At 39.5% G+C, this 27,867-nt stretch overlaps 1 protein-coding gene across 1 annotated transcript in view; it reads right to left on the minus strand.

Annotated features, from left to right (window-relative positions):
- Positions 1 to 27,867, minus strand: part of PGM5 (phosphoglucomutase 5) — an 83,659-nt gene that overhangs the window by 32,708 nt on the left and 23,084 nt on the right. The window contains exon 7 of the mRNA XM_084305622.1: positions 544 to 659. Within this exon, the coding sequence (XP_084161748.1) occupies positions 544 to 659 (116 nt within the window). The remainder of the gene's footprint in view (positions 1 to 543; positions 660 to 27,867) is intronic.

Raw genomic sequence — 27,867 nt, forward strand, 5'->3', positions numbered from 1 at the left:
GGAAAACAGGTGCTGACATGCAGCTGAATTTATTCTAGGGATGATTTTATCTTCATCTGACTTTCCAGTAATTGTGATGTCCTAAACATGGGATGTTTGGAACAGGTTTGACTAGATATGCCGTTAGACATACCGATCTTCATGCTTTGTAGACTCATCCACAAGTCCACAAGAACCATGTGCATGCAGGCAACATTCCTCAAAAGGTTGTTGCAGTATGTGAAAAATACTATTATAGTGTGACCAATGAGATCCTTCCGCATAACGTTCAAGTCAGAAGAGTGGCAGACACCTCTGAAAACTGTCTGGGCAGTGATAGGATTGCCTATGGCTTCACAATGTCCATCTTTCACATGTTTCTTACTCCAAAAGCAGATGAACACCAGAGATTGCAAGAAGATGTTCAAGATACAACATCTGACAGTCCTCTGTTCAAGCACAATATCAAGTTAATTTGATGATTTTTTTGGCTTTGACTCATTTAACTTTGAAAAAATATTGTCATTAAAAGTCTGTGGAAATCTTTGATTATGTATTACTTACCAGTGCCAAAGCTTTCCTCTCCACAGAGTGAACAACGTCCAGAATCCATGAGATTGGAAAAATATCTCCATCCTGTTGGTGTTTCATACACAGGAACCTTCATTACTTTTGCCACTCTATAGAAGACAGAATAAAACACCAACAATTAAGACAGTGCTTTGTTTTGTTTTGTTGGTTGTTTTTTTTTTCATATATGGCTTGAGATCACAGAATCACAGAATGGTTTAGGTTGGAAGGGATCTCTGAAGTTCATCTGGTCCAACCCCACTGCCAAGCAAGATCACCTAGAGCACATTGTGCAGGATGGCATCGAGGAGTGTTTTGAATATCTCCAGAGAAGGAGACTCCACAACCTCTCTTGGCAACTTGTGCCAGTGCTCTGTCACCTTCACAGTAAGGAAGTGTCCTCACATATTCAGCTGGAACCTCCTGTGCATCAGTCTGTGCCCTTTGCCTCTCATCCTGTCACTAGGCACAACTGAAAAGAGACTGGCTCCATCCTCTTGACACTCTCCCCTCAGATATTTATACACATTGATGAGGTCTCTCCTCATTCTTCTCTTTTCCAGACTAGACAGGCCCAGCTCTCTCAGCCTGTCCTCGTATGACTGGTGCTCCAGTTCCCTAATCATCTTCATAGCCCTACTCTGAACTCAATCGCTCTATCTCCCTCTTTTAAGAGTGAGCCCAGAAATGGACACAATACTCCAGGTGTGGCCTCACCAGGGCTGAGCAGAGGGGGAGGATCACCTCCTTCACCTGCTGGCAACTTCTTAAGTTGAGGAATACTGTAGGTTTCACTGTCTCCTGACAGTTAGACTATGAAGGAAAATACAACATGGCAGACCAACAGCACCATTCAGAACTGATCCTTGTCTCAGAAACCAGTCTCAGTCAGGACACAAGTATGTTTACACTGTAGTATTTTCATGTATTCTAGGAATAGGTGTTTATTTTTGTATCTATATGTTACACCTTAAAAAGGGTGTTTATAAATGAGATCAAGTAAGAGTTGCTGATGCTTATTTGAAAAGAGCTAGAGAGGTACTTAGAGTAAGAAGAATTATCAGAATGTTTTATCTTAAACTTGGCTTTCATGTCTGCGTAGAGTTAGAGGCAAGTATACCTCTTGTGTTTATACAGCACTAGCTGTATTACTGACCCTTAGATATATCACTGCATAATAGATGTTATACAGTGCAGAGCTAAAAAGGGTTCTAGCTGGCTCTGCAGAAAATAAAAAACATAAAAGGATTTAATCTCTGTGTGACAATAACTGCAGGCTGGGAACGGGACAATCCTGCCAAAAAGTAGAAAACAATCAAACAGAAAACAATGACTAACATGCTGGAAGAGCAGAACTAATACTCTTGAGGTAGCCTAATAATACACCAGGAATATTTCTGTTTGCAGAAATGTTCCAATATCCTGGTACTGTTAATAGAGAAGAAAATCTCTTCCCTTTCACTTTTCTGTATTCCTCTAGTCTGGGGACAAACAGCCTCAGATAGACCTATCTTGATGAGCATGAGAGTCTTCCAGAGACTGTTATGCTTGTTGAAAGTTTTCTGTTTACTAGGCCAGCTCTGAAAAGGCAGATAATGAAATCATTATGGTATTGGGTTTAATTTAGACTATGTCTTTCAAACAAACAAATGTAATATAAATATAAATACATGTGTATAAAGTTTATAGTGAAATATGAGACAGTTTCTAGCAATTATTTTTTGTTTGTTCTTTATTCTCACAGACTTAAACAGAGTAAACAGTTAGACTTTAACAGAGTAAATAGTTAGAAGCAGCAAATTCAGGCCAGCTTTAGGTACTACTGTTCAGTAGTGCTGTAGGGAAGACAGTTACATTATATTATGCAACAAACAAAAGATCTAGTAAATAAGGTACTCAACAATATATGATATTCTAAACCAAAATGATTTCTGCTATAATTTGTGTACAGAGGAGATTCGCTTTCCTCTCTCTGTCTGTTTTCCGCATTTAGACTGTCACTTTTTGAGCAAGGACTAGTACTGTTTTCAAAGCTCTGAATAAACAAAAGGCTTCAGTCCCAGCTGAGTAACCCAAACCACAATAACCTTCATAAAAATATTTCTTTGACCTCCAAGCCTCAGAAAAGCAGTACTATTTAATAAACCAACAGTCTGTCTGAATTAACATGCAATTATTATAGTATCTGACAAGACTGGCATCTCATCAAAGCAGCACTGCAAAGAGCCCCATCCTCAGTGTAGGGGTGTTACAATGACTAGAGGGTACAAATTGGAAAAATATAAGGCTATTCTTACCGTCCCCAGCCCAAGATTATCCCTGCCTTGCCCATAAATCTGTGCCTATGGTCAGGAATCTGAGGAGAATGTACACTTTAAATATGACAACTTTAAAAAATCAGTATCTACCAGTCACAGTTATTGGCAGCATAGCATAAATATCAGTGAGCAAAGGAAGGACAGATCAATTCAATGAGTTTTCTGTATTTATAAATTCTACACAAAATGCTAAAATTTCCCATACTAAATATGTGACATCACTAAACACTGAAGATGAGAGCTATTAAAAGCACACTAAAAAAATAGAGCGTCATTTTTTCAGTTTACTGAAATAAAGTGGAAGTCCCAATAAATAGAGCATGTGCCTTTGTGCTACCTAGAGACATTTTCAGCCGATGACCACTGTGGAAAATATAGATGATTTTCCACAGGAAGATGAACAAAATTCTCAAAACTGCAGATTAAGAGCAATAATGTATTGTGTCAGATCAAACAAAAAATAACACAAGCTATAGGAAAATAACCCTCAGAAGATGGAAAAAAATATTTTGTAATTGGGAAATTACTAAATCTTCGAAACCATGGAAAATAGAGATTGAATGGTGGTGGAGGAGGAGGGATTTTCAGTACATCTACATCATTTGAAACAAGAAGCAAGACAGGTATCACACGAGTGTCAACAAAATTAAAATAAAATAAAATAAAATAAAATAAAATAAAATAAAATAAAATAAAATAAAATAAAATAAAATAAAATAAAATAAAATAAAATAAAATAAAATAAAATAAAATAAAATAAAATAAAATAAAATATCTTCCATAAACCAAATTTTTTTTTCAGCCAAACTGCTTTCTTGTAGACATGACAAAATCAGAGCTTTCAGTCACTGCAAAGCCAGATACATAAAAAAGAAGTGCCATCTGAAAATAAGCATTGCATTTCTTGTGGTCCAAAATTTGGTAGTTAGTTTCTACAAACTAATGAAGATTCCAGCACTCTCTCATACAGCATAAGACTTCATGACAAGTTTAAAAAACACTAAGACATTTATACCACTAGGCAAACAAAAGCTTATGATGAAGATTCCTGGAACGTGTAATTCTGCAAGAACAATTGGTCATAGTAATTGTACTCGATCACAGATCCAAAATAACAATCAATCTATGATGTTTTTAGCAATGCACCTTTACAGGACAGTTCAAACAAGTCTACGTACACGTATATGCAGCTTTTAAAGTTTTTCTTCTTCTTTCTGCATATTTAAACTGGAGTCTGAGTTCTTGAATCCCTAAATTTTGGGGAGTTAGACAGGTGGTTTCTAAGTTTTTGCTGTCTACATAAGATCTCATGGTCAGACAGAATACTATTTCTCTCAGAAAATAAGTTTTGGAACTGCTGCTGCAAAGAGATTATAACTTGTAGAGGTCATGGACACACTGTCCCACTCTTCTGAGGAAATTTTGTATGTTATTATTTACATTTGAATGATGAATCATCACCAAGATACTGATGCAGTGGTGCTTCTGTAAGGACAGTACCTAACCCTCTGAGTTCTCTGGGTGTAAGTGTCAACTGTCAAGAGTTCTGACTCAATGGTTGGAATGTATCTCCAGAGCAATTCAAAAGAAAATCTGGAAGAAAACATGCCATATGAATAGGTTTATTTTCCTAGTCTGTTTGAAGCAAAGGCTTTCTATTTATGTCTAACCACACAGTTGATATACCTGTGTTTATATGTTCTGTGAGTATGAACTATGTGGAAGGAATACAGAAAACCCCGGGCATTCTGGTTCTTCTCACCTCAGACATTTAATGGGACTGACTTCAAAGAGTATTCATGCTTGCCTTCTCTCAGCGTAAAAGCTCACTACATCAATGAGATTACGCAGTAAAGTTTCTTGTGTCTGTGTGTCGCACTAAGTAGCTCTAGCTAGACTGGGACATAGGGCATTTACACTTCCACCTATATTGTAAGGCAGTCACTTCAGTTATTCTGCCCATATCAGAGCTAAAGACATTTAGGGTCGCAGTATGCTGAAATACAAAGGAAAAATTTCAAGAAATAGTAGACTGTACTTTTTACAGTTATACATACTATTTAGAACTATGTGTGCTTTGTAAATTAAAAAAAAAAAAAAAAACTGTTTTTACTGTTTTTATAAGGGGAGATAATAAAGTGAGTTACAATAAGAACGTAATTACTGTAAGGCTATGTAGCAACATTTACCCTTCTACTGCACAACTCGATTCTCATTTTTATTTTCAGGATCTATTCCCACACTACCTATACTTGCCATCCATTTTTAATTAAAACATAAAAATGCACACAATTCAACTATAAGAAGTAGCTTGAGTTATTTCATCAATGAAAAGCAGAATTACTGAAAAGTTTAGTACCAACCAAGAACTGTTAAGCCAATTGTTAAGCTCTACAGTACAGCTCACCAAAGAATGACCTGGCTAGTTCGTAAAGAAGGTAATAATGAACATAGTAACAGGCTTCATAAGGAAGATCAGGACTTCTGAAAATTTTCTGTCAGGAAAAAAGAATTAATAGCTAATTGTTCAAATTGCTTCTGAAAGCCTTGAGAAACAAATGTGGAAAATTTGCCTGTTCTGCACCAGGCAAGTGGATAAATCATCTTACAGTTGAACATCTGAATGTCCCAGATCTTCCTTGTACTTCATTAACCATATGCAGATCATCTAACTATTAAAACAGAGGATACAGGACTCTCCATAGTCCAAATCATTTTCCTTGGCACAGCAGTAAAAATGCTATCCTGCTTAAACTGTGTAAAAAGGTACCTCTCCATTGCGAAGAAAATAAATAAATAAATAAACAGATAGATAAATAAATTCTTTTATTTCAAAAAGTTAAAGGAATAACCTTGTGAGACTGTTCTTTCAGTTTCCCATCCAGTGAAGACAATGAACTACTTTTCACAAATGTCCAAACAAGGCAATGTGGTCCTTGAGGGTACCTCTCAGTTACTGTGGTTTTGCACTAACACCACTGGTTTAAGCAGAATTATCCATATGTTCACAAAAGTTAGACGGTTTACTCCAACCTATTCTCTACAATGCCACAGAAAGACCTGATGAATACACATCATTCAGATACAGCAAATGGCCTGGGGCAAGCTGACTTTCTTGTGCATGGTGAAACGTTTATAACTTCTGAGAATAGATCAGTCAATCAAACAAAATTATCCTGCCAGAGTCATAATGTCTGTTCACTGCAAAGATAAAGGTCACAATACTGGAGGAAGGGCTTTCTTTGACAGGCCTCATGAACTGGTCTAAATAACTGGCTAGAGTTTTGCATTGTAGGTTTAATGCTCGCTAGGGTAAATTGCAGTGTTGCATTCATTCTGTAGTCTTAACCTGGAGGAAAAAAAAAAAAAAAAAAAAAAAAGATTTCAATAAAATAATTACTAAAGAAGTAACTATTACATGTCTTCCTCTCATCTTCCAGCACCTACAGGTGTCAGCTGCACATCTGAAGTACGCTCACAGACACTTGGGTGAGCAGACATGAAAATACAGATTTGCATTTCACGGACGTATTTTTTTCAAGCCTATTCCCCTCTGTGGAGCCAGTGCTGAGGTAGACAAGGTGCTATAACTTAGGCAGCAAAGAGCCCCATTCTGCAGGAGGGTAAGCACCCTCAAAGCCCTAACAAAGTCAACTGGAATAGAAAGAATCTGAGAGGCAGGCATACGGGTCATTGCAGGGAAGCGTGTGGTAGTGGCATTTCTCAAAGGATACCTGTAAGATCTTCTTTCAGAGTTGCTGGCTAAAAAAGAAGAATGGTTCACAATGAGTCTTCTAAACCTCTATTTTAGCCACTGAAATATACTCTGCATTATCTGATCTCCAGCTGATTAAAAACCTCATTTCATCTAACGCCTAAAGTGTATTTTATTTTAAAGTAAAGACTATGGTTTAACTGAAGCTAAGAAAGATAGTTTTTCTTCCCACTTCTGTAGTCTTTTTTCACACAAAGCACAAAAAATATCTCAGGTAAGGATCTGCATATGATTTATCAAGAAAATCATTTCTCTAGCTGAAATAAAGTCTTCTGGCACAGTCAAACCTTGCTGCACAAATGCTGTATTTTATTTGATATTTTATTTACTCAGATGCTTCAAAATGTTTGTAACTCCCTGGACACTTCTGTGATCATAATAACTGACTTATGTTTGTCTACATCAATTTTTCTGATCCTTTCTTAGAGATCCTGTTTTACCGTTTTTTAGCCACATCGTACAGCCTTTGCCTTCACAGGCTTACTTAAGTTTCCTTCAACCAGACCTAAAATCTCATTTGTCTGGAGTACTGAGATGACATCCAGGATTGAACTCCTATCATGCTGCCACACTTTCTTCTCCATCCAATTTTTGCATTAGTTAGTTCACTCCCTCTCCAACTTTCTAAATCCCTTTGTTAAGGATTTTTTTTTAAACTTCCTTGAAAATTTAGGCAAAATATTCATTGTGTTTTCAGCCACAGAGTCCCTATTCCATTCTCACTGCATGATGTTTACACTTAAGTGTTCTCTTCTCATTGATGCTGCAGAACTCCTTGCTGCTTTGTTTCTCAACTCTGGAAGTCTAATTCTGCTCGTCTCTGGTCGGCTTCCTCTTCATTATTATTTCTCAAGCTGCTGGAGCCATGAACTAAACAGTTTTAACTTTCTTCTGCAGTCTGATCTGCAAGTCTCCCCCTTTCCTCTTCAGCTCTGAAACTCATATCAGCCTGTGAGAAATTCACAGCAGTAGCAATGACAGCACTAGCACTGGCACCAACTATAATGTGAAATAGATGTTCTGCTTCTGGATGTTTTCACTCTGTCTGAACCACCTTCCCTTAAAAGGCTTCAACTGCATATTGTGCAAGGAGCAGAACTAAAACAACAGTCACCTCCCTTATACGGTCAAGTATTACAGTGTTACTCCCTCCCAGGCTTTAATTTATTAAGCAAAAAGCAGTGGAATGCTAAGTGCTCACACACAACACAGATAACCAGGACATGTCACTAAGATAAGATGTAAACTGCTATGGTTGGCAGAGAGGCTGTCAGGAGCACAAGGCAGGGAAAAAAAAAAAAAAAAAAAAAAAAGTACTTACAAGACAGCAAATTAATTTTCAAGTTAATTTTCTTTCTGCTTTCAAGTATGCTGCATCTCACAGAGAAAGATTACAGTAACTGAAACTGATAAACAAAAAGCACCTGAAGACACTTTAACTACAAAGGATCTAAAAATGTTTGGCTTTTTTTGTTTTTGCCACCTCCCCACCCCCTTCAAAGTTTTAACTCTAAGATGCTTCTGTGGGTAGACTATAAGTGCACTAAATCAATATCAGGTGTTCAAGGTAGTTTCTGTCTTGAAAATTGGCAACTTCAGGTGATTTTTTTCACCTGGCCACAGTTCTGAGTATGGTTACAAATTGCTGATAACTGCAGAAATCCTATTACTGCTAAATTTTATTCAAGACAGTTTGAATTCCCTTTCTATCAATGGAGTCTCCTGGCACTCGTGCAGCATTAAGCGTGGTGCCAACTCACTGTTCTAATAATCTCTTCTGTTTCTTAGTCTCACATTGGCCTTTCCCTGTGTTTAATTGCTTTCAGCAACACAAACTAAAAATTATCCCAGCTGAAACGGAAAGTCATATAAACACTACCTACTTTCATAGAATCATAGAATCACAGAATCATTATGGTTGGAAAAGATCTCCAAGATCATCTGGTCCAACCATTCCCCTATCACCAATGTCACCCACTAAACCATGTCCCTAAGCACCACGTCCAACCTTTCCTTGAACACCCCCAGGGATGGTGACTCCACCACCTCCCTAGGCAACCCATCCCAATGCCTGACTGCTCCTTCTGAGCAGAAATGTCTCTTCATCTCCAACCTGAACCTTCCCTGGTGCAACTTGAGGCCATTCCCTTTAGTCCTATCACTAGTTACCTGTGAAAAGAGGCTGACCCCCAGCTCCCCACAGCTTCCTTTTAGGCAGTTGTACAGACCAATAATGTCTCCCCTAAGCCTCCTCTTCTCCAGACTAAACAACCCCAGTGCCCTCAGCCGCTCCTCACAGGACTTATGCTCCAAGCCCTTCACCAGCTTCGTAGCCCTTCTCTGGACATGCTCCAGGGCCTCTATGTCCTTCTGGTACTGAGGGGCCCAAAGCTGAACACAGCACTCAAGGTGCAGCCTCACCAGACCTGAGTACAAGGGGACAATCACCTCCTTGGTCCTACTGGATACACTATTCCTGATCCAAGCCAGGATGCCGTTGGCCTTCTTGGCCACCTGGGCACACTGCCAGCTCACATTCAGGTGAGCATGGACCAACTCCCCCAGATCTTTTTCCTCTGCACAGCTTTTCAGCCACTCTGCCCCAGGCCTGTAGTGTTGCATGGGGTTGTTGTGGCCAAAGTACAGGACCCGGCACTTAGCCATGTTGAACCTCATCCCATTGGCTTCTGCCCATCGATACAATCTGCCCAGGTCCCTCTGCAGGGCCTTCCTGCCCTCTGACAGATTGACACTTGCCCTCAACTTGGTGTCATCTGCAAATGTACTGAGGGTGTTCTGAATTCCCTCATCCACGTCATCAATAAAGATATTAAAGAGATTAATTTCCCAACACTGACCCTTGGGGAACACCACTGGTGTCATCTGGATTTAGCTACATTCACCACCCCTCTCTGGGCCTGGCTGTCCAATCACTTTTTAATTTAGGAAAGCATGTGCCTGTCCAAGCCATGGGCTGCCAGCTTCTCCAGGAGAATACTGTGGGAGACATGCCTTGTAACACACAGCAACCATACATACCAGAAACTTATTTGATCTACATGAAACATGTTCATTTTCACCACTATACTGCATGGACATGAAGTATTGCATGCAAGATAAGCACCTTGGCAATAAATTCCTAAAACAAATTATTTAAAAAATTAATATCTCCCCTGGGCCTTTGAAGTTCATTGGATTTTTTATTTTATTTATTTATTTATTTATTTTAAATAAAATAAGGACTCTTTGTCAGGGAGCATAGTGATAGGACAAGGAGTAATGTCTTTAAACTTAAAAAAAAAAAAAAAAAAAAAAAGTAGATTTAGGTAAAGTAGATTTAGGTTATATATTGGAAAGAAATTCTTCACTCGGAGGGTGATGAGGCACTGGAACAGTTTGCCCAGAGAAGCTGTGGATTCCCCATCCCTGGAAGTGCTCAAGGCCAGGCTAGATGTGGCTTTGAGCAGCCTGTTCTGGAGGGAGGTATCCCTGCCCATGGCAGGGGGGTTGGTGAGCTACAATCACTGGCTGATCTTTAAGGTCCCTTCCAACCCAAACCATTCTGTGACTATGATTCCATGACTCCTGTAGGAGCAGACTTGAGGAGAGTTGAGAAGGGAACTCAGGATCAAAAACATGCACACAGTGGGGCCTTGGCATAACTTACTTTGCTTGTTGCCACCTGTAGGCCATGGTGTGAACACACAGTTCAATGTTTCACACTGCCCAGTTTTCTTGCATACATTCTGTAACACCTCAGTCAAATTTTACAAGCCCCTTGTGAAAAATAAATAAATAAATAAAGACAAACAAAAAGACAGAAAGACAGCAATTTCTGAAGTACATGAGACACTTTACAAAACAGTGTTAAACTAATTTGTGTCCCAAGCGCAACAGGCAACTTCGTGATTCAGTCACAGGTGGTAGAAGTAAATTTCTGTGTCAGCTTCATAGCCAGCTGTGGAGCACTGCCAAACTGAAACATGTTTCTAAGCAGGACAGCAGATGCAGAGGTGCAGCACAGCTCTACTTGCAAACTCTGCCAAAAGGCTGCAGAAAGCCTCTTCCTCTTCCTCACTTTTCAGGGAGTAAGTGATAAAAGGGAAAATTGCCAGCAGAGCTCCTTATGGTGTATGCTTTTGCCTTCAGAACTGACAGGATACTCCTGTCCACTGTGTAACTACACTTTTTATGGATACCGTACTTCAGACCAGCCTCCCTAATTTGCTCTAGAATGAAATGTCATTAACTGGTGACTAGGCACGGTAAATGCACTTTTAATGAATAAAATAGAGAGCATTCAAAGATGAAATTTTTCACCCCACATTTGCATGTGCTGCAACTTCATTATTGTTGTAGCTATTGAGATATGAAATTACTGCCAATGTTAAAACTACCAAACAGTAGTTACATGCATATTATCGCAGTGAGATTGTTACCATCTCCAATTTGTGGCTAAGGGGATTATGAGGCATTAAAGTATCTCTTTCCGAGAAGTTAAATCACTTTTAAGAAGTTGCCCTAGGGGAGACCTGATAGGCTTAGGTTTTAAGGCCTTTAAATACAGCTTTGGTTAATAAGTTCCCCTGTAAAGTTTGGATGATATCAAAGCGTCCTAGTAATGAGATTCTATGGGAGACAAAAGTTCTCTGAAGAGTTACGTGTTTAATTCAATTTAACTGAAGTTTGTGCATATGTTATCTACCTAAGTTTCCTTCTTTTCAAGTAAATAGAGCATTAAAGAAATCCTACCAAGTAAAACTGAACTTTGTTAGAAACCCGTCCTTCAGACAGGAAACCAGCCAATGAACCTACAACATCTGTTTCTGCTCATCCAGGCTATCATGGTATGGACAGTGCTGTCAGCAACAAATCAGTGTAGCTCAGAGTACAAAACACACAATTCTTTGCAGTCTCCAGAATCCCACCCCAAATCTCCTCCATCAGCCTTTTAAAAAAATTCTCAACACTTTGACAAATTTTAGCATGTTCAGAAAAAAATCATAAACAGACACAACTGCTAGATGCTAGACTTTTGCACAATAATACTAAAATAGAACCAGATAAATACTGACTTTGTTGTGTTTTCTACAAGCAGAGTAACTAAGAAGCACTTTCTTGAAACTGCATTTAAAATTAGAATACTCCAATAATAAGCACGTTCAAAGGTCAAGAGAAAAAAAATAATCATCCAATTGTTTAAAATAAAAATTAATTTAATTATAATTATAATTCACTACAAAATAAATATTTTTGCTGTTATTACAGGTGGGGGAACCAGACCTTATGTGAATTCACATCTAACTGCTAGAAATGATTCTCAGATACTTTTTGTTAGGAATTAGATAAATGGAAAATCCTGTTTCCAAACTGCTAAGAATTTTACCTGTGTTGGGTTCCTCACATGACCAAATTCTCTTCCATTTCTCTCCCATTGAATGTTACAAGCCAGAATGAATCTACTGTGTTTAAATCCAGACTGACCATCAGCCCTAATGTCTATATCTGCACTGAGTTTGCTAATAGAAAGTGTTGGTCTTAGAATTTATACTGGTGTTCTTTTCTGCTGTGTATGAAAGAAAACATAGTCATGGCTGGACAAGAAACAAGAAAAAAGGACAAGAAATAAGTCTACTGCACTTCTCAGGTTCACCTCCACAAAGCCATCCTGCTCTGAAGGTGCAAGTGATAGATAGTAAAGTATGTCATACTGTGCAACACAGCATGGTTCAGGGATTGCTAACCTCACTGTGAAGAAGCTTCTCTGTTAGGCAGGAAGCAGTCTGGTCTCATCAGTAGGGCACTGTTCTTCTGCTGGTTGGTCTCCTGGTGCCTTGCTAGCACAAACATACATGCAGTGGGACTCCCGCTAGTGTCTCTGCACTGCTCTGTATTATACCATATAGACATATGGGCTTACTTAGGCTTCCAGAAAAAAAACACTGCACTGAGTGATGTAGGCATGATACAGGCACTCTTCCCTGAGATGGAGAAACTTCACAGATTTTATATGCTTTCAAACTAGAATACTGTCTGTGAACAAGCAACCCAGCTTTCTGAGTTGTGTTCCACACCATTTCCATGTCTTATGTCTTCTCAGCCCTGCTTGAGTGTGCCACCCATGCTGAGATTTACGAAGAGAAGCAATCTGGGAGGCTTATGCTAAGAGAATGCTGACCCGGTCACGGTACAACTGCAGCTTCTACTATACAGAACAACAAGTGTTTTATAGAAAGGCTCAGAGCCAAAAAGTAACAAGGATAGCACATAATAAAATGGGGGAAAAGATAAAAACATTGAAGTCATGGAAAAAAGAGTGCTTTGTGATTTTTTTTTTAATTCTCTATTTTTATTTTTTTTTAAATAAACTATTAAAAAGGTCTTTCATATTTCCATTCAAACCTCTGGGGTTTCTCACAAGCCTGAAAGTTAAGTGTATGCTTAAGTATTTTGCTGAACTGGTGCCAAAAGGCAAAAGTCAACTATTTTCCTTTATTGAGTATTAAGCACCCACTAAAAATCAAGACTAGTTACTTGCACTGTAAAGCCTGCTTCCAAGAAATCTGCTAACAAATCCAGCACCTTGCAGATAGAAATACTGTTCCTTATGAAGAGAAAAAAAAAAAAAAAATTATGCCAAGGTGGATAGGTCTGTGTAAATAAAGATAAGTTCAAAGGTTTATTATTTTAAGGGGAGGGAAGAGGTACTTCTAATGCACAAAAATGGTTGTGTTCATCCTCTTGCTCCTGATTTCTCCTCATTGTGTACATCTATATAGAAAAACAGGATGCTGTGAACACACACCCTATAAGGAACCCCAGCAATTCTTTAGTGTTACTGGAAAGAGTTGAGATATTTGTCTGTGCTGAGACTAGATATTGCATGCGTTCCTCCTGCCTGGACCCTGCAGGTCCCTCATTTTCATGCCTGATACCAACCAGGCATGAACAGACTCCAGAGTTTGAGGGAGGAAGGGCATCTCATCACATCCACATGGGTAACGAAAACATTCTAGAATGAACACTTAATTAATGTTAATAAGTTATTTTAGTCCTCTCAGTCTCTGCCCACATGGATTTGCCTCACTTATTATAGCTTGGAGCAGTCTCCCAAGTTAAAGGGTGATGTTTAAAAGATCCTAAAGATAGCAGGTTAAATAAAGGGTGTATAAATAAGGGGCTGTCCTTAAATTGGGACATGAGCAATGGGCACAGGAGGAATTAAATAGACCCCTTGCCTATTTTATCTCAGGTATGGAAATACTCTGAGGCATACTGAAGCGTTACAGGGACTCTCAGCCATTCATGATTAACAAACTGTAATGTGCTGAATGATCCTTCTGAAGAATTTCTAAGAAGATACTGCAAGGCTTTCCACAACGTTCTTCAGTACCACAAAGAATGGATTCATCTGGTACGAGTAACAAAGTGTTACTCTGAAAACATACGATATGTGGAGCTTGATTCTTCCTGCATTTGATGGTGGCTATAAGAATAGAAAAGGAAGAGTCTGATGGGTTAGTCTAAGCTACAGTTAAACATTGTTATGGTAAGCTCAGCACGACATTCTACCAACACTTCAAGCCAGTGAGTTATAGAAACCTCAGTTCAGTCTCTCTAATTATACTGTCTGAGTGATACCCACTGCAAAGCCAATTTTTGCAAAGCAGAGAAGTAGTCAGATGTAAACTGTATGATGAGCACACAGCTCAAAATGGTAACAAACTCAGTAAGATCCTAGAATTGGCAAAGGCAATCATGAATCAGGCCTTAAACATTGCTAAATTATGGGAGAAGGAACAAAACAAATTACGTTTGTACAGAAGTTTGACAAAAAGAAATTGAGATCTTTTGATGTACCTGACTCATTTGAATAAGAAGCAATGTTACTGTTGCATCAGATCATGGCATGCTTGCCGTGAACTCATAGACTAATATGGTGTTAGACCAAAATTTCTTGTGCTTCTGTAGAACTATCTAAGTAAGATTCAAATAGCAAGGAAGGGTATAGAATTAGCTCTCAGTTCCAGAAGACTCAAGAACCAAGAGCTGGTGTGGACAATCAATGCTGTCTGGCCCACAGGAGAGCAATCCTTAGGATTGCATCATGCCCAATCTTCCCTAAGAAGTCAATATTCACATGGGAAAAAAAAAGAGACTGAAAAAATATGACATGGAATTACTGCAGAGGTAAAACAATTCAGCAAACTACCCTAGCACTAATGATCAGCCAGTTTGCAACAGCTGCAAAAGAACACTAATTCTCCAGTTTACAAATAGATCTATGACCAAGCTCATTTCACACAACCCAGCAATAAATGTCCAGAGACACTTGCTGCATAGGTATTTGGTCACTCTCCAGAATCACAGAAAGATTTTGCAGGCCAGACAAACCGCCTGTGATGTCTGGACATTGACTTCAAGCAAGGAGGCTCTCTGGCATACTACAGGAGACATGTAGCATGCTGTGAATCTACATCTCTAAAAAACATTAAGAGTTACTGGGGAAAAAAGGTATGGAATGATACCTTTAGTATGCCACCTTGTACCTTGGAGTGTATCCGTAGATACACTCCAAGTGTATCCGTAGAGACTACATTCTGTCAGTTTCAAGGAGGGAGAGGAGAGGATAATTTTACTGTCTAGGGTCACAATATTTGTAGTGGCAATTTGTGGCAGAAAACACACAAAGTGTGGAGTTGCTCTCTCACTCTTCCTAGACAAAAAGTACACAGTAGAAGTACACAGTAAAAAGAAAATATGAAAAATGTGAAGAAAATTGAAGCATGGAGCAAAAAACAATTCCTGAAAATCCCATAAAGAATGTGAATTACAATGATTACAGATGTCTCTTAACCTATATTAGCTATAAAGATTAGTTATGTTTATGTCATTTGAGTAAAAGGGCATAGTGGAGTAGCAGGAAGGTACTGATGAACTTTGCTAGTTGGAGAGGGAAATAAATGCCAATTTGATATAAAAGCTTTCTAGAGCACACACAGATGCAGCACAGGCTCTTATGGTACTGTAGTTGTATGCATGCCACATCTTAGATCCACAGTACCAAGCAAAAGAAACAGAATGGAGCAATCCTTAAAGGAAATCTATGGGCTGTGATTTAGTTCACACTGTCACATCTTGGCAACTTCATGATGTTGTTTTAGTGACAATAAACACTACTGCTACACCAAAACCTTAATAAAAACACCAATATTATTGTGGGTTTATCAACAGCAAAGTCCATACTTCTCAGAATATCAAATGAGTAATACAAGCAATATAATGATAAAAACATGAAACTTCATACTGGTCTCACAGGCAAATCAGCTAGGGTAAACATTATTTATGCATTACAGTAGTCAGCTACATATATAGGAAACTATTCCTCTTTATATATGCATATATATGTATGATGTCTGGGATGAGGCTTAACACAGCTAAGTGCCAGGTCCTGCACTTTGGCCACAACAATCCCATGCAACGCTACAGGCCTGGGGCAGAATGGCTGGAAAGCTGTGCAGAGGAAAGGGATCTGGGGGTCCTGGTTGATGCTCACCTGAACATGAGCCGGCAGTGTGCCCAGGTGGCCAAGAAGGCCAACGGCATCCTGGCTTGGATCAGAAACAGTGTATCCAGTAGGACCAAGGAGGTGATCAGCCCCTGTACTCAGCTCTGGTAAGGCTGCACCCTGAATACCAAATTCAGCTTTGGGCCCCTCAGTACCAGAAGGACATAGAGGCCCTGGAGCATGTCCAGAGAAGGGCTACGAAGCTGGTGAACTCCCTGAAAGGAAGGTGTGGGGAGCTGAGTGTCGGCCTCTTCTGGCAGATAACCAGTGATAGGACTAGAGGGAAAGGCCTCAGGTTGCGCCAGGGGAGGTTCAGGTTGGAAATGAGGAGACATTTCTTCTCAGAAACAGTAGTCAGGCCTTGGAACGGTTGCCCAGGGAGGTGGAGGAGTCACCATCCCTGGGAGTCGTTTAAAGGAAAGTTGGACATGTTGCTTAGGGACATGGTTTAGTGGGTGATACTGGTCATAGGGGAATGGTTGGACCAGATGATCTTGGAGGTGTCTTCCAACCTTAATAACTCTATGATTCTACATGAAAATGTCATCAGTCTGACATTAAACTGTGCAATATTTCCATGAACTCAAACTTTTGAGTTTGAAAACTTCTGACAAACAGTATTACAGTAACTAATGCTGTTTCTGTCTGTTTCTCTTGGTTACAAATGTATTGGAAAGCTTTTCATATGAAGCAGTCTGTGTAACTCTATTATGGATTTGTTTTCTTCATTGTGTGGGATGCTAACAGGTGTACCCATCATAATGTTCCATACCAGATGCTGTTCTCATGTTGCTTTAGTCATCAGTTTGAGATTCAAATCCAAAATGTGTAACTTCGCACCCTCTTTCATAAATGTTTTAAGAGTCAGCTCCCAAAGGAAGTATAACCTTCAGGACAGAGAGCCTGTGACTCCCTGCCATGTGAAAACTTCATTGTCCCCTTCATACCAACTCTAATAGAATCACTAGAAACAGCTGTTCATATATACAGTATCTAAATACAGATATGCTAAAAGCAAGGATAAAGCAAGAGATGAAAGTTGCTCTGGTAAAATCAACTTGCAAATACAAGCATTTGTGTGAGTATATAATAAGAGAGAGATGTGCTTTGGCAGCAACATAAGCTAACAGAATTTTGTCTTTCACATAATAAAACCAGTTGGCACATTGCTTAGAGTCTCTGTGAGGTGAAATTGCTCACACGTACTGTAGATCCACACAGAATCTGAGGTTTGATGGCAGAGGGTTCATAGTACCGATGACTGAAAAGTCCAACCATCTGGTAAGCATGTGACCACGTTCTCCAGATGTATTGCAGTAATACTTAACGTTATTCATGCCCTTCCTTGCTGAGACACAAAAAATCACTTTTCATTACTATTTCTGCATTCATATGCATATATATGTTTAACATCTATATATGTACATATCTAGTTAAGACATGGAGAAGGCTGAGATCCTCAACAAGTTCTTTGCATCAGTCTTCACTGCCAGTCAGGCTTCCCACATCTCTCAAGTCCCTCACCCTCTATGCGAGGGCTGGGAGAGCAAAGTCCCTCCAACTATAAGCAAAGAGCACATTTGAGACCACCTGATGAAACTGAACAGGTACAAGCCTATGGGACCCAATGCCATGTATCCCAGGGTCCTGAGGGAACTGGCTGATGGAGATGCCAAGCCTCTCTCCAGCATATTTGAAAAGTCCTGGCACTCAGGTGAAGTCCCCGGTGACTGGGAAAGAGGAAACATCACTCCCATTTTTAAAAAGGGTAGAAAGGAAGTCCCAGAGAACTACAGATCAGTGAGTGTCACCTCTGTGCCTGGCAAGAGCACGGAACAAATCCTCCTGGAAGCAATGTCAAGGCACATGCAGGAAAAGGAGGTGATCCAAGACAGCCAGCATGGTTTTACCAAGGGAAAACAGTGCCTGACCCATCTGGTGACCTTCTATGTTGGAGTGACTGCATCAGTTGTCAAAGCAAGCCTGACCAATGTCATTTACCTGGACTTCTGCAAGGCCTTTGACACAGTCCTACATGATATCCTGATCTCCAAACTGGAGAAAAATAGATTTCAAGGGTGGGCCATTCACTGGATTGAAGGACTGACTTGAAAGCCACACCCAGACAGTGGTGGTCAATGACTGTCCAGGTGGATGCTGGTGATGACTGGCGTCCCTCAAGTCTTGGGACCACTGCTGTTTAATATCTTCAACAGTGATGCAGACAGTGGGACTGAGTGCACCCCTGGCAAGTTTGCAGATGATACGTAGCTGAGTGGTACAGTTAATAGGCCAGAAGGAAAAGATGCCTTCAGAAGGGACCTGGACAAGCATGAGAAGTGGGCCCATGTGAATTGCATGAGGTTCAACAAGTCTAACAGCAAGGTGCTGCACTTGGGTCGAGGCAGTTCCAGACATGAGCACAGACTGGGAGAAGAACTCATTGAGAGCAGCCCTGCAGAGAAGGACTTGGGGGTTCTGGTGGACAAAAAGCTCATCATGAGCCAGCAGTGCACACTTGCAGCCCAAAAGGCCAACTGCATCATGGGCTGAATCGGCGGAGGAGTGGCCAGCAGGTTGAGGGAGGGGATTGTCACCCTCTGCTCTGCCCTTGTGAGGCCCAACCAGGAGTGCTGCCTGCAGGTCTGGGGTTCCCAGTACAGGAAAGATGTGGGGCTGTTAGAGTGGGTCCAGAAGAGGGTTAAGAAATTTATCTGAGGGCTGGAGCACCTCTCCTATGAAGAAAGGCTGAGAGAGCTGGGGATATTCAGCCTGAAGAGAAGGCTCCAAGGTGACGTCATTGCGTCTTTTCAATATTTAAGGAGGGCTTATAAAAAAGACGGAGAGAAACTTTTTGCTAAGGCAGATAATGACAGGACAAGGGAGAATGCTTTTAAACTAAAAGAGGAGAGATTTGGATTAGATGATAAGAGGAAATTCTTCACTCAGGTGGTGGTGAGGCACTGGAACAGGCTGCCCAGAGACGATGTGGATGCCTCATCCCTGGAGGTGTTCAAGGCCCAGCTGGATGGGGCTTTGAGCAACCTGGTGTCGTGGGAGGTGTCCCTGCCCATGGCAGGGGGATTGGAACTAGGTGGTCTTTAATATCAGTACTGGACTTTGCCTATTTAAGGATTTGGCAAGAATTTCATACTGAGTATAAAAATGAAATGTCAATAGGACCCATAAGATATGCATGCTACAGGGAAAGGAAATAAAATTTCGTAGCCTACAGCTTTCTCATGAGAGGCGTAGAGGGGCACACGTCTCACATTCTGAAAATCCTTACTGAGGTTGTTGTCCATATGTTCATGCCCGTAGGTGAGTCTCAGTAAGGACATCATTAACAATTGGCAAGACCCGTGACCTTTTACCAAAAAAAATCAAGAATCCTATGAACCAACTACAGGGAAAAGACTCTTCAGTAATTTGGAGTACACATGTGACCAATGATATTTAGCCTGTTTAGGCCTATTACAGTGAGGTCAGCTGTTAAAAAAGGCACTGTGCCTATGCTCATTAATAAAGATACAAAACAGATATTAATATAACTACAACCTGTGACACCAAACTGTGCTTTGACAGCTATTCAGGATGGAGTTTCAGTACTTTGAATTGTCCAAGTAACAGAGAAACAACAGTCTTAGGTACTTGTCAGAAGTTACTGGCTAATTCCACAGCCTTTTCTTCCTCACTTCCCAAGTACTGTAATACTGCACACATCCTCTCAGAGTCAGCAGGATAGCTCAGACAATTATCAGGAGAAAAAAAAAAAAAGGAAAAAAAAAAAGAAAAAAAAGGAAAAAAAAAGTGCAGCTTCTACAGCTGGCGAACCTCTTTGATTTAAAAGAGAACAAAAAGTGAAAGAAGTGAAACTAAGAAGTTTTCTGTACATCACTTTGCTGATAATCATGTTAACTACCGGACTGCAAGAATGCTGGCAACCTTAACAATCCTGCAGCACCAGAATGTTCCAGCAATGGTTTCTTCATAGGGCCACAGCACAATAAAAAAACGTTCAGACTGTAAGGTATCATGGGAGGTCTCTAGTCCAACCTCCTGACCAAGTCAGGGTCAAATACGAGATAAGACTATGTTGCTCATTATTTTATCCAGATGGGTTTGGAACAACCCCCTTGTTCCAAACTATGTGTTGTCTCTTGTCCTCTAACCATACATAGCTGTGACATGCTCCATCCTGACAACATTTATATAGGTGGATACTACAGGTGGCTGCTCTTATGTCTTGACAAACGCATCCCTTCTCCAGGCTGAACAAACCCACAGCTCCCAACACTTATTTAGGGCCTGTGCTCCAACCCCCAGCTGTCTTGGCGACCCTTCACTGAACTCATTCCAGTTTGAAATCTTTCCTGTGTTGGGGATCCCTGGTCCAGACACAGTATGTGGAAGTGTTTTCAAAAGTGCTGAGAATAATCGATTCCCACTGGCTCTGGGCCATGCTCTCATTCATACAGCCAAGACTGCTGTTGATTCTGGGATACACAGGTGGCCCTCATCCAGCTCACTGCACACCAGGACCCAAGAGCAGGTCTTCACAGAGCTGCTCTCCAGCTCCTCTGCCTGTAGCCTGCATCACCGCAGGGCTCTGCCATTTTAGGGACAGGATTCATCACTTGTCCTTGCAGAACTTCATCAGGTCCATGTCTGTCCTTCCCAGCTGTCCAGGCCCCTCTGATACCTTCCGGCATAACAACAGACCGCTTTCCAATTTGGTATCATCTGCAAACTTGGTTAGAGTGCCCTCCATCCCCTTCTCCTGATCACTGATAAACATATATACAGGACAGGTCACAGGTAGACTCCTGCACTATTCTTCTATTTTTATTTCAGTCTGTACCCACTGCCTCTTGTCCTGTCACTGGGCACCACTGGAAAGAACCCAGCTCTGTCTTCTTTATGTTTGGAATACTGGATTTGGATACTGGATTTTCTTTCTATCTGGAATCTGGAATATTCTTATAGTAGAAATTACCAGAGTATTCCAGCACTTTTCATATATTCTGCTTATAGAAAGAATTTAATTAAGTTTTCACTGCAGTGTACTATGTGAAATTAAGTGATTTCTCAGACTCATACTAAAAACAGAGCTTCAATGGTAACTTAGAAGACTATTAAGAAAGGGAACCTCCATTCTCCATTAATACTAGGTTCTCCTAAGAGCACTCTCTCTCACACACACATAACTTTCACCTCCTTATTCTGACTCTGGAAAGATCATAGGCCTCTTTCATTACTCCACAAAAGGAAGCGGAAGACAATGTTTCTGCTCCTCCAAAATAAATCTGACAATTCAAGCGACTAAGTCTTAAAGTAAGATCTGTTCTTACAGGAATCCCGTATTTCTCTGAAGGGTGTAAAGTACCATGGCTCTATCACAGTTCTACAGAGAACTTCTTCCAAACCAACAGAATGTAAAGAACAATTTTCTGTCTTCTTAATTTGTAAACAATCTAATCTATTAATTTACCAGAAGATCACACTTTAAAAAATACTTATAAGAAATAGAATTTTAAACATACTGTTCTGAAATTCTGTGCCAGAAAGGTTTTCTTTGACATCAGCAGGAAGCCTTCTCCATGAAGGTCACCAATTTACAAAAATCCTTTGATGGGAGAGGTCACTCTTGGGCTGATAACAGCTGTGCTGCCTGATACAGATGAAACTTGTTCAGACATGCTAATCCACATGGGAGCCTTTCAAGGTTAAAGCCAAAAATAAGACTGCATAAATTCTTGAAAGTAAAAGGGGACTTTATTTTAAACTCTTTTTTAGTAGTCACAAAGTCTTCAAGTGACTTGCTGAGCAATGCCTCAGATTGTTTTAATTAGAATGCTTTTGGACTTTTTTATCAAGACATTTGTATAAATTCTTGTTGCTTATTCATATTTACATACATTTTCAGATATAAGACAGATGTGTCACTAAGAAGACTGGACTTTACTGTGGACTTTACTAGGGCAACTCTGGACTATTTCCCAACATCTGTCAATTGCAAAGTGCAAGACCTGCTCAGAATGATTTGCAAAAAATTGTGTTTTTGCTTCAGGTAGTTTTCAGATGTGGCAGAGGAAGTCCAGACAAAAGTTTGTTTGTTAAGACTCCAGATAAACTTATTTCTTAATAAATCAGTCACAGTTACAGAATATGTTTATGTCCCACCAAGCACAAAATCTTGTTCTCTCTAAGTTTGGCAGACAAGCTATACAAGTAGACCTAATTTACAGTCATAACTTAAGCTGGAAACAGAGCACAGTAAAGCTTTCAACTCATCTTTTCATCGATAAATGTCGAGAGTTTTCAATACAACTTTCTGCACTCGGTCCTCAAAACTGTTCACTGTACAACCAATGAACCTGTTCGTTCCAGGCTCAGGGCCATAGCTGCCCACTTCAAGCACAGGCCAGAAGGCAACTAACTGCATAACTGCAACCCACCATTCTTAGTAGGGTCAGTTGCCTCAGGGTCAGAATTGGCCAGTGAATCTCTTTCAGGTCCAAAATCTAAGCTGTGTGCAAAGTAAAGATGTAAGCCACAGGACCTTTCAGCCATAGAGGACAACACAGGGTTTCCTACAGATATTTCCTAGTACACAGACATGCTTTCTGTACGCTTCTTTCCAAGAAATGAAATGCAGCCACTGAGAAACACAAAAGCACAATTCATTCTGTCCCGGAAAGTTCAAAAATACACAATACATTGAGGGTAACAGTTAGATTACAAGTGCATTGTAGAAATGAAACTAAGGCAAAACTAATGAAAGGATTGCCGTGCCTTGTAACAATAATTGCTGTTTTTTCCTCCACAAAGCTTTTGAATCATGGCATATTTATATAAATAAAACATTTAGCTGCATAATGTATTTGAAAGTTAGAAGGGAAAAAACGCTATTCTTTACCAGATACACAAGCACACAAAGGACATATACAGACATTTTTATTGCAGTGTTGTTTAAAAAGTTGCAAATCCTGAACAAATTTCCCATAACACAGTGCTCAACAAATCTGTATTATACTTCTAACATGTTAAATTATATTTATGAAGGTTTTATGCAGTTGTTCTTCTGCAGCATTCCAGAACACACCTTAAACTTGTCCTTCTGCTTTGTCTAATTTAAAAACTGCTTATATGTGACATGGATTCAGCTTGACAGAGGTGTTTTAAAAAAATCTACAAGCCTATTCCAGATAAGAGAAAGTGAGACTGACTTATCCCACAGAAGGAAGATAAAAAGAGCAGTGTCACAACTGGCAGAACTTAAACAAATCACAGTTACAGCAAGTGAATGCTCCATCAACCAAGTAGAAGGCTGTATTTATAACTTGGAGAAGTCATTATTTTGGAAGAATCCCTTAGAACTCAAGAGTGAAGGACATCCATGTGGGGAAAGGAATGCAGGGTACCTATCCTGCTTCTTTCACAAATTTTGTCATTAAAACAAATCATCAAGAATACAGATGAAAAGCATGTGGTTGCAATGAAACAAGATACTATGTTACGGAAACTTCATACAAAAGTTACAAAAACTTCAACAAAATTCATACAATATTTGTAAATGAAGAACTCGGGGAAATACAAAGGCACAAGTAGAATTTGGTACGTTGTTCTCCATGGCAACTAAGAGTTGCATATTTCTTTAATTGCTACTGCCTGATAAACAGCAATAAAAGGCCACATGCATTAGCATCCAAAAATGTGTTGTTTTTTTTTGGTGTTTACATAGGGAACATTAAGCTTTAACCTTGGTCTATGATTAAAGCACAGGAAACCTTAAGTCTCTGCTTCACGGTAGACTCATCTTAACTTACATACATCACTTAGACTTAATTTTTTCAAACATGGTATATAATTAAAAAAGACTAACAGTCAAATGGCCAAGGTCAAACTTACAATGTAAAGGCTATCAATGGAAACAACCAGTTCTCAGAATCCTTTGAAAGATCAGACAAGGAAAAGAAAAGCTGATAGTCTCCAAGCTGGAGACCACTTTTGAAAAAAACAGCCTTTAATTTCCTGGTCTACAATAACTTATTTATAATGAACTTGTTGGGAGCCTATTTCCTGATTACATAAGCAATTTCTCTCTTCACTTGCTTATTGCAAGACCGTATTTGTCCCTATGAAATCATACAAGAAGGGCTGAGGTTTGATCAATGCCTTTGTGTCTGTGAAGTATTCAAGATCTTCACACTGAAGATGTGAACAGTGTCACTAAACCTGTTTGAGTTATACCTACCTGAGTGTTGATAGGCAGATTGCACAATGGCTTTTAATAGCAAACATGTTGGAATAGATTCTCTTTCAGAGATCAGACACTACAGAAATTCTTTTAGTTAGAAAAGCCTGAAGTTAAACTGCAGATTGAAACCACGTAGTAACAGAGTCAAGGGAATATGCTATAGTCCAATTTTATGAGTAGCTGTAATCATACAGATGGGGCCTTTTTAAGCTTGCTTGACTAGAGATCCTTCAACTGACTCAGTTAGATTCAGGAGAAGTGGCAGAACTCAGAGAGACCCTCCTCACTCCAGCCTAGTTAAGACTTGTGCATTAGGCACTAGTTGAAGGCCTGAGTCCCTTACTCCTTCAAAATAATTCTTACAGCATAGTGCCTATTTTCACCTATTCAGTCTGTGATCTGCTGCAAATGGTGTCTCAGCTGATTATGCTCTGTACTTAAATCCATTCCTTCATATGTACACTTTTCTGTAAAGACACATACTTAATGGCTACACTACTAGATACTATTCAGTCAACAAAGAACATACCCACAGAGCTATTATCAAAAGCAATCACACTCTCTGGTTGGAAAAGTCAGCTTCTTAACTTTTTCAAGTTTATGAGATTATTTATGTAACTATTTAGAGTTGTCCAGAGATGAAATAACATCTATTTTCAGCAGGCTCTGTGATCTCCTGTATTCCTACTTGCTTTCAGGATTCAGGAACTAACAATGCATGCACTCTGTTGCACACGTACATTAATTGTCCTCAGGAATACTAAATCCTACATATAATGGAATGATTATAGCACAGCAGGAAAGAATATATATGCAGCACAGATTTCTGAGGAAGACACTATTTAAATTTTTATTTGTTTCCCTGACAGTTTCCTGCTGTGTCAGGGAACTGGAGGATGGGAAGCAGGGGACAAGAAGCAGCACAGGCACTTTACAGTGGACAATACTCTCCCACGAAAAATGTACAGAGAGAGTCCAGTGTTTCAAGGGGAAAGTAGGTCTGCATAGAGCTGTATCCTCCAGCTGAGACTTGGGCTTAGAGCACTGCCTCCCAGTAGCTCTGTCCTTGCTGGGAATCACATTCAGGGGAACATTCAGTCCTTCTTTCTTGGCCATCTCATCAGCCTGTATCAATTTTTGTGCATAGTTTGACTCTGACATAACACAGTAAGCACTAAGTCATCATTCAAACTTCATTATGCCTTCGTGGTTTCTTTCTATTACAACTGTTTTCAATGCCAAAGAAAAATGTTCAATATTTGCTAGTGGAAACAACGTTGTAATGTTGGGGGCTTCTGTCCTACAGGAACAAAACAGGCAGAGCCATTTCAGCAAACCTTTTTGCTGAGCTTTGGACAAAACCAATCCCCCTTCAAATCATCGTCAGCACTATGAATTTAAGAGTTTCTTGCTAACAGGAATTGCCTCCTCCTGCACCCAACGTAATTTATTCAGAGCCATCACATCTCTACCCCTTGCTGCATGCGGATATTTAAGTCAGAACAGTCACTACCACTGTAGGCCCCCTCAAAACCTGCTTCTAGCCAACCAGCCAGTAAACGGACAATCAGCATACAGAAAACTAAGGTGTCAGAACTGCATTAAAAGATGGACTATCAGATGTACAGCAGACACTGAGGTGACTAGTTCTGTTCAGGATAAATATAATCTGAGCAACTAAATGTTGTTATATGGACCTGGCCATAGAAACAAGGTATTAGATAATGTTAGCCATAAAAGAACTCTCTAAACAATCCTCTCTTCCTGTACCAACTTGATTATTATTTTCCACACCCACCCAACTTCATAATTCCTACAGAAACAACTTTTGCTCACTCTTGTGATTCTCATTTTGTAGACCATTAGCTAACATCTCAGTATTCCATTTCCTTTTCTGTTAAGCAGACATCAGATAAACCAGAATACAAGGATATGAAAAAGAATAGTTTCTTCAACAGTGTACACAGCTTCACATTCCCCACAAGAAAAAGAATACCAGCCTAAGGTTATGTATTGCCAGAGAATTGAAGTCTGGCGACCGACCGCCACAATCCTGTTGATGTTGGAGCATATTAAAGCAGATGTTTCCTGTCAAATGCTATACTCTTCCTACAGTACATACAAGTATACCCCAGCAGTCACTTCAAGGAAACACATGTAAATGTTAGACATCTCAAGTGAATTCTCTTGTAATCCACTGCTTCATCTGCTATTGGTGTATTCCTAAGCAACATTTAAGTCCTCTAGATTATTGCTTCCATTAAATGCACACTGAAAAACTATTAAACAACACATCATCATACATAAAAATGAACAAACTACTAGATTTTATATATATTTTCTTTCAAGTACTATGCATGGCATTTTTAATAGCTGAAGCTATTAAAAGCTCTAATATAATTTTAGTCTATACAATGACCACATAATATGGATGCACCATAAGAAGACATGTTTTTTCTTTGCTTTACAGATAACATTCCAGGTAAGAGAGGTCCCATGACCTCATAAGACAGTAGTTCTATTGAGCCAATTCTCTCCTGTGAGAGAACCACTGTTAGCACTGAGATCCAGAAGCAGGCCCAAAAAGACAGTTGGGTTACACAACAATAAACAAATTCATTTTGTAGACACAGATCAAATCATACCTTTCAGTCACTAGTGGGGCTCTGAAAACCTAAGTGCTCTTTCAGAGACATAGTTACACCATCAAATACATGATACATCAAATATATCAAATACATCAAAAGCATGCCTAGCAGAATCCATCTGTGTCTCATAAAAAAAATAAATAATAATAATGTTCACATCCTTCTGACCATCATTAGCTCCCATTTTCTTACTTGTAACATCAACTGGGAAAACATTTCCATGTGTTTTATTTTTTTATGGAGTAGTGACTGCATTTTTAAATCCCACATAGATACGCTTGCAGTTAGCATTTCCTAACTTCTTCAGGAAGACTGAGACATAGCGAGTAGGAAACCAGTTTTGCTTCATTTCTATGTGCTATTTCTTCTAACCTACTGCATGTAGCATTAAAAATACTGCCATTTCCTTTTCAGTAATATTTTTTAACATTGTTTCTCATTTTTTAGTATCAGAATGTCAAAATATAAAAAAATCAGGAATATCAGCATTCAACATCACAGTAGAAGTGTTTTCTAAGTACTCAGTTTATTAACTGTGCTCTTCCTCCTTCGTTAATGAAGTCATATTCTTATTCTCCTCAAGAAAATGAAATTGGTAACTTTATGACTTTTTCAAGCATAGGCTGCTGTACATACTATCACATTGTAGATTACAGTTGGCCCTGATTGTCCTTTTCCTTTATTTGTATCTTCTAATTTAGTAACAAAAAAGACTTCTGAAAGTATTTTTAAATACATGCATTCAAAGA

The sequence above is a fragment of the Netta rufina genome, assembly GCF_964035555.1.
Source record: "Netta rufina genome assembly, chromosome: Z".
NCBI classification, from domain to species: domain Eukaryota; kingdom Metazoa; phylum Chordata; class Aves; order Anseriformes; family Anatidae; genus Netta; species Netta rufina.